The 12,031-nt window shown below is 39.9% G+C and overlaps 1 protein-coding gene across 1 annotated transcript; it reads right to left on the bottom strand.

Annotated features, from left to right (window-relative positions):
* Nucleotides 1-3,784: 3,784 nt before the first annotated feature.
* LOC124028430 (gastrin-releasing peptide receptor-like) lies at nt 3,785-6,109 on the bottom strand. The gene is made up of 2 exons (XM_046340482.1): nt 5,744-6,109; nt 3,785-4,270 (listed from the first exon to the last, which is right to left on the bottom strand). The coding sequence occupies exons 1-2, from the start codon at nt 6,071-6,073 to the stop codon at nt 3,872-3,874; spliced, it is 729 nt and encodes a 242-aa protein (XP_046196438.1). The 5' UTR covers nt 6,074-6,109; the 3' UTR covers nt 3,785-3,871.
* Nucleotides 6,110-12,031: the final 5,922 nt, after the last annotated feature.

Below are 12,031 nucleotides of genomic sequence, written 5' to 3'. Positions count from 1 at the left end.
AGCCTGCATATTAACTGCACATATTGACCACATTACTGTATCACAGACCTGTACCACATTACTGTACCACAGAGCTGTATCACAGAGCTGTACCACAGAGTTGTACCACAGAGTTGTACCACATTACTGTATCACAGAGCTGTACCACAGAGTTGTACCACAGAGCTGTACCACAGAGTTGTACCACAGAGCTGTATCACAGAGCTGTACCACAGAGCTGTATCACAGAGTTGTACCACATTACTGTACAACAGAGCTGTACCACAGAGTTGTACCACATTACTGTATCACAGAGCTGTACCACAGAGCTGTACCACAGAGTTGTACCACAGAGTTGTACCACATTACTGTACCACAGAGCTGTACCACAGAGTTGTACCACAGAGTTGTACCACATTACTGTACCACAGAGTTGTACCACATTACTGTACCACAGAGTTGTACCACATTACTGTATCACAGAGTTGTACCACATTACTCTACCACAGAGCTGTACCACAGAGTTGTACCACATTACTGTATCACAGAGTTGTACCACATTACTGTACCACAGAGTTGTACCACAGAGTTGTACCACATTACTGTATCACAGAGCTGTACCACAGAGCTGTACCACAGAGCTGTACCACAGAGTTGTACCACATTACTGTACCACAGAGCTGTACCACAGAGTTGTACCACAGAGTTGTACCACATTACTGTACCACAGAGTTGTACCACATTACTGTACCACAGAGTTGTACCACATTACTGTATCACAGAGTTGTACCACATTACTGTACCACAGAGTTGTACTGTACCACAGAGCTGTACCACATTACTGTACCACAGAGCTGTACCACAGAGCTGTACCACAGAGCTGTACCACATTACTGTACCACAGAGTTGTACCACAGAGTTGTACCACAGAGCTGTACCACATTACTGTATCACAGAGCTGTACCACAGAGCTGTACCACAGAGGTGTACCACAGAGCTGTACCACAGAGCTGTACCACATTACTGTATCACAGAGCTGTACCACAGAGCTGTACCACAGAGGTGTACCACAGAGCTGTACCACATTACTGTACCACAGAGCTGTACCACAGAGTTGTACCACAGAGCTGTACCACAGAGCTGTACCGCATTACTGTACCACATTACTGTATCACAGAGCTGTACCACAGAGTTGTACCACAGAGCTGTACCACAGAGTTGTACCACATTACTGTACCACAGAGCTGTACCACATTACTGTACCACATTACTGTACCACAGAGTAACATTCTGTACATATAGTACATGGCACCAATCGTCGTTCACCAACTGGTGCCCAGCCCAAATGGCCTTATAGGACACCATATCAAGTATCAAAACACTACATTAAACAAATGTAATGCCTTTAACAATTAAATGTGTAATTAGCAAACACATGTTCAAATACATAAAGGTACACATACTGTTCAAATACATAAAGGTACACATACTGTTCAAATACATAAAGGTACACATACTGTTCAAATACATAAAGGTACACATACTGTTCAAATACATAAAGGTACACATACTGTTCAAATACATAAAGGTACACATACTGTTCAAATACATAAAGGTACACATACTGTTCAAATACATAAAGGTACACATACTGTTCAAATACATAAAGGTACACATACTGTACAAATACATATAGGTACACATACTGTTCAAATACATATAGGTACACATACTGTTCAAATACATAAAGGTACACATACTGTTCAAATACATATAGGTACACATACTGTTCAAATACATAAAGGTACACATACTGTTCAAATACATATAGGTACACATACTGTTCAAATACATAAAGGTACACATACTGTTCAAATACATAAAGGTACACATACTGTTCAAATACATAAAGGTACACATACTGTTCAAATACATAAAGGTACACATACTGTTCAAATACATAAAGGTACACATACTGTTCAAATACATAAAGGTACACATACTGTACAAATACATAAAGGTACACATACTGTTCAAATACATAAAGGTACACATACTGTTCAAATACATAAAGGTACACATACTGTTCAAATACATATAGGTACACATACTGTTCAAATACATAAAGGTACACATACTGTTCAAATACATAAAGGTACACATACTGTTCAAATACATAAAGGTACACATACTGTTCAAATACATAAAGGTACACATACTGTTCAAATACATAAAGGTACACATACTGTTCAAATACATAAAGGTACACATACTGTTCAAATACATAAAGGTACACATACTGTTCAAATACATAAAGGTACACATACTGTTCAAATACATAAAGGTACACATACTGTTCAAATACATAAAGGTACACATACTGTTCAAATACATAAAGGTACACATACTGTTCTATGTAGGTCATCTATATAGCTGCTGTGGGATCTTGATTAAAGGCTCAATTCAATCAAACAGGTCAGGAAACTCTCGGGTGATTCCAGATTAGCGGCCATTTCAAAGGGAGAGCAATTTCCCCACTTCCACCCGACCACCTGCATACCGCACTGGAACCTTTGATACCCCTTGGTTCTTCTATTCCCTTGGTCCTACCATCCGACTACCAATTGTACCGTCCACCTGTCTGTCTCACACTCTCTCTTCTTGGTAGACCTGTCTGTCTGTCTGTCTGTCTGTCTGTCTGTCTGTCTGTCTGTCTGTCTGTCTGTCTGTCTGTCTGTCTGTCTGTCTGTCTGTCTGTCTGTCTGTCTGTCTGTCTGTCTGTCTGTCTGTCTCTGTCTGTCTCACACTCTCTCCTCTTGGTAGACCTGTCTGTCTGTCTGTCTGTCTGTCTGTCTGTCTGTCTGTCTGTCTGTCTGTCTGTCTGTCTGTCTGTCTGTCTGTCTGTCTGTCTGTCTGTCTGTCTGTCTGTCTGTCTCACACTCTCTCTTATTGGTAGTCCTTTCTGTCTGTCTGTCTCACATTCTCTCCTCTTGGTAGACCTTTCTGTCTGTCTGTCTCACACTCTCTCTTATTGGTAGTCCTTTCTGTCTGTCTGTCTCACATTCTCTCCTCTTGGTAGACCTTTCTGTCTGTCTGTCTCACATTCTCTCCTCTTGGTAGACCTGTATGTCTGTCTCACATTCTCTCCTCTTGGTAAACCTTTCTGTCTGTCTGTCTCACATTCTCTCCTCCTGGTAGACCTGTCTGTCTGTCTGTCTCACATTCTCTCCTCTTGGTAGACCTGTCTGTCTATCTGTCTCACATTCTCTCCTCTTGGTAGACCTGTCTGTCTATCTGTCTCACATTCTCTCCTCTTGGTAGACCTGTCTGTCTGTCTGTCTGTCTCACATTCTCTCCTCTTGGTAGACCTGTCTGTCTGTCTGTCTCATTCTCTCCTCTTGGTAGACCTGTCTGTCTGTCTCACATTCTCTCCTCTTGGTAGACCTGTCTGTCTGTCTCACATTCTCTCCTCTTGGTAGACCTGTCTGTCTGTCTCATTCTCTCCTCTTGGTAGACCTGTCTGTCTGTCTCACATTCTCTCCTCTTGGTAGACCTGTCTGTCTGTCTCACATTCTCTCCTCTTGGTAGACCTGTCTGTCTGTCTGTCTCATTCTCTCCTCTTGGTAGACCTGTCTGTCTGTCTCACATTCTCTCCTCTTGGTAGACCTGTCTGTCTGTCTCACACTCTCTCCTCTTGGTAGACCTGTATGTCTGTCTCACATTCTCTCCTCTTGGTAGACCTGTCTGTCTGACTCACATTCTCTCCTCTTGGTAGACATGTCTGTCTGTCTCACATTCTCTCCTCTTGGTAGACCTGTCTGTCTGTCTCACACTCTCTCCTCTTGGTAGACCTGTATGTCTGTCTCTCTCTTACCATCCACCCATCTGTCTCTCACACACTGTCCTCCTGACAGATGTGTTTTCCATTAATAAAGCTCAGACTGGCCACTGAGTGGTTGGTGGTCCTGAGGGAGGTCATTTGTATGTTGTTCCTGTTCCTCCTCTGGCTCTGGGACCTCTTCGCCAGGGCTCGACAACAACAACACAGCTGCTTGTTGAACTGCTTCTGGAAACTCTTGCTGAGCAGGTAGAGGGCGAAGGGGTTGACACAGGAGTTAGTGAAGGCCAGGATACGGGCTCCCACGGTGAAGATGAAGTGGGCCATGGAGGTGTCCACTTCGGAGTAGTGGTAGGAGCGGTTGAGGTAGATCACGTGACAGGGGAGCCAGCACACGGCGAACAGGCCCACAAACACCAGGACGGTCTTGGCAAGGCGCTTCCTGGACTCTATCTGTGATGTTGTGGAGAGAGAGATGAAGATTAAGAAAATAGAAGAGATGATGAAGAATAAAATAGAAGAGATGAAGAAGGAGACGAAAATAGTAGAGATGATGAGGGAGAAGAACTAGAAGAAAATAGTAGAGATGATGAAGGAGAAGAAAATAGTAGAGATGATGAAGAAGGAGAAGAAAATAGTAGAGATGATTAAGAATAAAATAGTAGAGATGATGAAGGAGAAGAAAATAGTAGAGATGATGAGGGAGAAGAACTAGAAGAAAATAGTAGAGATGATGAAGGAGAAGAAAATAGTAGAGATGATGAGGGAGAAGAACTAGAAGAAAATAGTAGAGATGATGAGGGAGAAGAAAATAGTAGAGATGATGAAGAAGGAGAAGAAAATAGTAGAGATGATGAGGGAGAAGAACTAGAAGAAAATAGTAGAGATGATGAGGGAGAAGAACTAGAAGAAAATTGTAGAGATGATGAAGAAGGAGAAGAAAATAGTAGAGATGATGAAGAAGGAGAAGAAAATAGTAGAGATGATGAGGGAGAAGAACTAGAAGAAAATAGTAGAGATGATGAAGGAGAAGAAAATAGTATAGATGATGAAGGAGAAGAAAATAGTAGAGATGATTAAGAATAAAATAGTAGAGATGATGAAGGAGAAGAAAATAGTAGAGATGATGAGGGAGAAGAACTAGAAGAAAATAGTAGAGATGATGAAGGAGAAGAAAATAGTAGAGATGATTAAGAATATAATAGTAGAGATGATGAAGGAGAAGAAAATAGTAGAGATGATGAAGGAGAAGAAAATAGTAGAGATGATTAAGAATATAATAGTAGAGATGATGAAGGAGAAAAACATAGTAGAGATGATGAGGGAGAAGAACTAGAAGAAAATAGTAGAGATGATGAGGGAGAAGAAAATAGTAGAGATGATGAGGGAGAAGAAAATAGTAGAGATGATGAGGGAGAAGAAAATAGTAGAGATGATTAAGAATATAATAGTAGAGATGATGAAGGAGAAAAAATAGTAGAGATGATGAGGGAGAAGAACAAGAAGAAAACAGTAGAGATGATGAAGGGGAAGAAAATAGTAGAGATGATGAAGGAGAAGAAAATAGTAGAGATGATGAGGGAGAAGAAAATAGTAGAGATGATTAAGAATATAATAGTAGAGATGATGAAGGAGAAAAAATTGTAGAGATGATGAGGGAGAAGAACAAGAAGAAAATAGTAGAGATGATGAAGGAGAAGAAAATAGTAGAGATGATGAAGGAGAAGAAAATAGTAGAGATGATGAAGGAGAAGAAAATAGTAGAGATGATGAGGGAGAAGAACTAGAAGAAAATAGTAGAGATGATGAAGAAGGAGAAGAAAATAGTAGAGATGATGAGGGAGAAGAACAAGAAGAAAATAGTAGAGATGATGAGGGAGAAGAACAAGAAGAAAATAGTAGAGATGATGAAGAAGAGAGACCCACCTGTCTTCTGACGTGCACGTTGCCCTCCACCGGCATATTATAGGCACTCCTGATCAGGCTCCTGGCGATGAACAGGTAATAGACTGATATAACCGACAGAGGAATGACATAGAAGATGAGGAAGGAGGCCATGGAGTGGATCTTGGGATGCAGTTCACCATCGTGGGGATAGGGGGCGCAGGTGATGAAGGTCTCATTGGTGCTGTGGATGCTGAACGAGCGGAGGTCTGAGAAGACAGCCTCGGGGACAGCCAGGGTCATGGAGAAGAGCCAGATCACTGCAGCCCGCAGGACGATCCTCGCCGGGGCGTTGGAGACCTGGATGTCCATGGGCTTCACGATTGCCTTGTACCTGGAGGATGAGGAGGAGGAGGAAGAGGAAGACATGATCTCCTCAACTTAGGCCACCTGTTCAGAAGTATGTGTGATGTATGATTCTTGATCTCTGCTTGCCTTATACAGATGTCTTGCTGGTACTTGGGTTGTGTCCTGAATGGCAAACTATTCCCTATGTGGAGCAATGCAATATAAAGGCACCCTATTCCCTATGTGGAACAAGAGAATATAAAGGCACCCTATTCCCTATGTGGAGCAATGCAATATAAAGGCACCCTATTCCCTATGTGGAGCAATGCAATATAAAGGCACCCTATTCCCTATGTGGAACAAGGCAATATAAAGGCACCCTATTCCTATGTGGAGTAATGCAATATAAAGGCACCCTATTCCCTATGTGGAGCAATGCAATATAAAGGCACCCTATTCCCTATGTGGAGCAAGGCAATATAAAGGCACCCTATTCCCTATGTGGAGCAAGGCAATATAAAGGCACCCTATTCCCTATGTGGAGCAATGCAATATAAAGGCACCCTATTCCCTATGTGGAGCAAGGCAATATAAAGGCACCCTATTCCCTATGTGGAGCAATGCAATATAAAGGCACCCTATTCCCTATGTGGAGCAAGACAATATAAAGGCACCCTATTCTCTATGTGGAGCAATGCAATATAAAGGCACCCTATTCCCTATGTGGAGCAATGCAATATAAAGGCACCCTATTCCCTATGTGGAGCAATGCAATATAAAGGCACCCTATTCCCTATGTGGAGCAATGCAATATAAAGGCACCCTATTCCCTATGTGGAGCAATGCAATATAAAGGCACCCTATTCCCTATGTGGAACAAGGCAATATAAAGGCACCCTATTCCCTATGTGGAGCAATGCAATATAAAGGCACCCTATTCCCTATGTGGAGCAATGCAATATAAAGGCACCCTATTCCCTATGTGGAGCAATGCAATATAAAGGCACCCTATTCCCTATGTGGAGCAATGCAATATAAAGGCACCCTATTCCCTATGTGGAGCAATGCAATATAAAGGCACCCTATTCCCTATGTGGAGCAATGCAATATAAAGGCACCCTATTCCCTATGTGGAGCAATGCAATATAAAGGCACCCTATTCCCTATGTGGAACAAGGCAATATAAAGGCACCCTATTCCCTATGTGGAGCAATGCAATATAAAGGCACCCTATTCCTATGTGGAGCAATGCAATATAAAGGCACCCTATTCCTATGCGGAACAAGGCAATATAAAGGCACCCTATTCCCTATGTGGAGCAATGCAATATAAAGGCACCCTATTCCCTATGTGGAGCAATGCAATATAAAGGCACCCTATTCCTATGTGGAGCAATGCAATATAAAGGCACCCTATTCCCTATGTGGAGCACATGCAATATAAAGGCACCCTATTCCCTATGTGGAGCAATGCAATATAAAGGCACCCTATTCCCTATGTGGAGCAATGCAATATAAAGGCACCCTATTCCCTATGTGGAACAAGGCAATATAAAGGCACCCTATTCCCTATGTGGAGCAATGCAATATAAAGGCACCCTATTCCCTATGCGGAACAAGACAATATAAAGGCACCCTATTCCCTATGTGGAGCAATGCAATATAAAGGCACCCTATTCCCTATGTGGAGCAATGCAATATAAAGGCACCCTATTCCCTATGTGGAACAAGGCAATATAAAGGCACCCTATTCCCTATGTGGAGCAAGGCAATATAAAGGCACCCTATTCCCTATGTGGAACAAGGCAATATAAAGGCACCCTATTCCCTATGTGGAACAAGGCAATATAAAGGCACCCTATTCCTATGTGGAACAAGGCAATATAAAGGCACCCTATTCCCTATGTGGAACAAGGCAATATAAAGGCACCCTATTCCCTATGTGGAACAAGGCAATATAAAGGCACCCTATTCCCTATGTGGAGCAAGGCAATATAAAGGCACCCTATTCCCTATGTGGAGCAATGCAATATAAAGGCACCCTATTCCTATGTGGAGCAATGCAATATAAAGGCACCCTATTCCCTATGTGGAACAAGGCAATATAAAGGCACCCTATTCCCTATGTGGAGCAAGGCAATATAAAGGCACCCTATTCCCTATGTGGAACAAGGCAATATAAAGGCACCCTATTCCCTATGTGGAACAAGGCAATATAAAGGCACCCTATTCCCTATGTGGAACAAGGCAATATAAAGGCACCCTATTCCTATGTGGAACAAGGCAATATAAAGGCACCCTATTCCCTATGTGGAACAAGGCAATATAAAGGCACCCTATTCCCTATGTGGAGCAAGGCAATATAAAGGCACCCTATTCCTATGTGGAGCAATGCAATATAAAGGCACCCTATTCCTATGTGGAACAAGGCAATATAAAGGCACCCTATTCCCTATGTGGAGCAAGGCAATATAAAGGCACCCTATTCCCTATGTGGAACAAGGCAATATAAAGGCACCCTATTCCCTATGTGGAACAAGGCAATATAAAGGCACCCTATTCCTATGTGGAACAAGGCAATATAAAGGCACCCTATTCCCTATGTGGAACAAGGCAATATAAAGGCACCCTATTCCCTATGTGGAACAAGGCAATATAAAGGCACCCTATTCCCTATGTGGAGCAAGGCAATATAAAGGCACCCTATTCCCTATGTGGAGCAAGGCAATATAAAGGCACCCTATTCCCTATGTGGAGCAAGGCAATATAAAGGCACCCTATTCCCTATGTGGAGCAAGGCAATATAAAGGCACCCTATTCCCTATGTGGAACAAGGCAATATAAAGGCACCCTATTCCCTATGTGGAACAAGGCAATATAAAGGGAACAAGGTGCCCGTCGGGACACAGACAGTTTTCCTCTAACCAGGTGCTATCCTTCAAAACCTGATTGTTCTCCAATCAACTCTACATTCTCCTGTTTCTCATGTTTTATTCATATTTCAATCCCCTCGGTTCCTTTTACTGTTTGGTAAAGAGCGTCATGTCTGCTACCTGAATGAATATGTTCTATTGACGTCAGACGGGACCATAACATGTTGATTGTGCATCAATATTCAATTCCTTCTATTCAATTCCTTCTATTCTATTCATTCTATTCTATTCATTCTATTATATTCTATTCCTTCTATTCTATTCCTTCTATTATATTATATTCCTTCTATACTATTCCTTCTATTCTATTCATTCTATTCTATTCCTTCTATTCTATTCATTCTATTCTATTCATTCTATTATATTCTATTCATTCTATTCTATTCATTCTATTATATTCTATTCCTTCTATTCTATTCCTTCTATTATATTCTATTCCTTCTATACTATTCCTTCTTTTCTATTCCTTCTATTCTATTCCTTCTATTCTATTCATTCTATTCTATTCATTCTATTATATTCTATTCATTCTATTCTATTCATTCTATTATATTCTATTCCTTCTATACTATTCCTTCTATTCTATTCATTCTATTCAATTCCTTCTTTTCTATTCCTTCTATTCTATTCCTTCTATTCTATTCATTCTATTCTATTCATTCTATTATATTCTATTCCTTCTATTCTATTCCTTCTATTCTATTCCTTCTATTCTATTCATTCTATTCTATTCATTCTATTATATTCTATTCCTTCTATTCTATTCCTTCTATTCTATTCCTTCTATTCTATTCCTTCTATTCTATTCTTTCTATACTATTCCTTCTATTCTATTCCTTCTATTCTATTCCTTCTATACTATTCCTTCTATTCTATTCCTTCTATACTATTCCTTCTATTCTATTCCTTCTATACTATTCCTTCTATTCTATTCCTTCTATTCTATTCCTTCTATACTATTCCTTCTATTCTATTCCTTCTATACTATTCCTTCTATTCTATTCCTTCTATTCTATTCCTTCTATTATATTCCTTCTATACTATTCCTTCTATTCTATTCATTCTATACTATTCCTTCTATTCTATTCATTCTATACTATTCATTCTATACTATTCATTCTATACTATTCATTATATTCTATTCATTCTATACTATTCATTATATTCTATTCATTCTATACTATTCATTATATTCTATTCATTCTATACCATTCATTATATTCTATTCATTCTATACTATTCATTCTATACTATTCATTATATTCTATTCATTCTATACTATTCATTATATTCTATTCATTCTATACCATTCATTATATTCTATTCATTATATTCTATTCATTCTATACCATTCATTATATTCTATTCATTCTATACTATTCATTATATTCTATTCATTCTATACCATTCATTATATTCTATTCATTATATTCTATTCATTCTATACCATTCATTATATTCTATTCATCCATACTACTGAAAGCCTTTGAATACAACAACTGTCTGTTGCTAACAAATACAGGAATGTGTGATAACTCCAATTCACTTGAATGGAAAGCCACTCCGGGAAATATTCAAATAGGGTATAATAAATTCTTAAGTTGAGTGAATGTTCAATTCAGCTTGATAATGTATATTGGTTGAGCTAAATGTTCAAATGTTGAGCTAAGTCACAATCCTATTGCAGCTTACAATTGTACGTTGAATCAACATATACGTATATATATATATATATATATATATATATATATATATATACATATACAGTATATATATATATATATATATATACACACATACAGTGTAGTGGGCAGCCAACATTTTATGGTATTCAGACGACCTTGACTTTTCCACATTTTGTTACATTACAGCCTACCCCATAATTCACAATACCCCATAAAATGGATTGAATAATGTTTTCCTTCATCACCATCACAATACCCCATAATGACACAATACATCATGACCATCATGACATCACACATCACAATACCCCATCATGACATCACAATACCCCATCATGACATCACAATACCCCCCCATAATGACATCACAATACCCCATAATGACATCACAATAATGACATCACCCACATAATGACATCACAATACCCCATAATGACATCACAATACCCCATAATGACATCACAATACCCCATAATGACATCACAATACCCCATAAAGACATCACAATACCCCATAATGACATCACAATACCCCCTAACGAAAGAGTGAAAACAGGTTTTTAGAAATATTTGCAAAAATGTGTAAAAAACAAAACACAAAAAAAATTAAATATCTTATTTGCATAACTATTTATACCCTTTTCTATGAGACTATAAATTGATCTGTTTCCATTCATCATCCTTGAGATGTTTCTACAACTTGATTGGAGTCCACATGTGGTAAATTCAATTGTTTGGACATGATTTGGAAAGGTACAAACCTGTTTATATAAAGGTCTCACAGATGCCAGTGCATGTCAGAGAAATAACCAAGCCATGATGTCGAATGAATTGTTGGTAGAGCTCCGAGACAGGATTGTGTCGAGGCACAGCTCTGGGGAAGGGCACCAAAACATTTCTGCAGCATTGAAGGTCCCCGAGAACACAGTGCCCTCCATCATTCTTAAATGGAAGAAGTTTGTAACCACCTAGACTCTTCCTACAGCTGGCCACCCGGCCAAACTGAGCAATCAGGGAGAAGGGCCTTGGTCAGGGAGGTGACAAAAAACCCGGTGGTCACTCTGACAGAGCTCCAGAGTTCTTCTGTGGGCGAACATTCCAGAAGGACAACCATCTCGCAACATTCCACCAATTAGGCCTTTAAGGAGGAGTGGCCAGACGGAAGCCACTCCTCAGTATACACTCAGATCATGAGAAACTAGATTCTCTGGTCTGATGAAACCAAGTTTCAACTATTTGGCCTGAATGCCAAGAGTCTGGAGGAAATCAGGCTCCATCCCTACAGTGAAGCATAGTGGTGGCAGCATCTTGTTATGGCGATATTTTTCAGCGGCAGGGACTGGGAGACTGGTCAGGATCGAGGGAA

This window comes from Oncorhynchus gorbuscha, unplaced genomic scaffold (genome assembly GCF_021184085.1).
Source record: "Oncorhynchus gorbuscha isolate QuinsamMale2020 ecotype Even-year unplaced genomic scaffold, OgorEven_v1.0 Un_scaffold_4145, whole genome shotgun sequence".
Classification (NCBI taxonomy): Eukaryota; Metazoa; Chordata; class Actinopteri; order Salmoniformes; family Salmonidae; genus Oncorhynchus; species Oncorhynchus gorbuscha.
Note: the sequence above shows the minus strand (reverse complement) of the source record. Positions and strands in the feature narration are given on the sequence as shown.

What these genes read in the sequence shown, in the direction of transcription:
- LOC124028430 (XM_046340482.1), bottom strand. Translation starts at nt 6,073, where the DNA reads ATGGACATCCAGGTCTCCAACGCCCCGGCGAGGATCGTCCTGCGGGCT. An exon ending in ACGTGCACGTCAGAAGACAG is followed by an intron (nt 4,271 to 5,743) that starts GTGGGTCTCTCT and finishes ACAACATCACAG; the next exon opens with ATAGAGTCCAGGAAGCGCCT.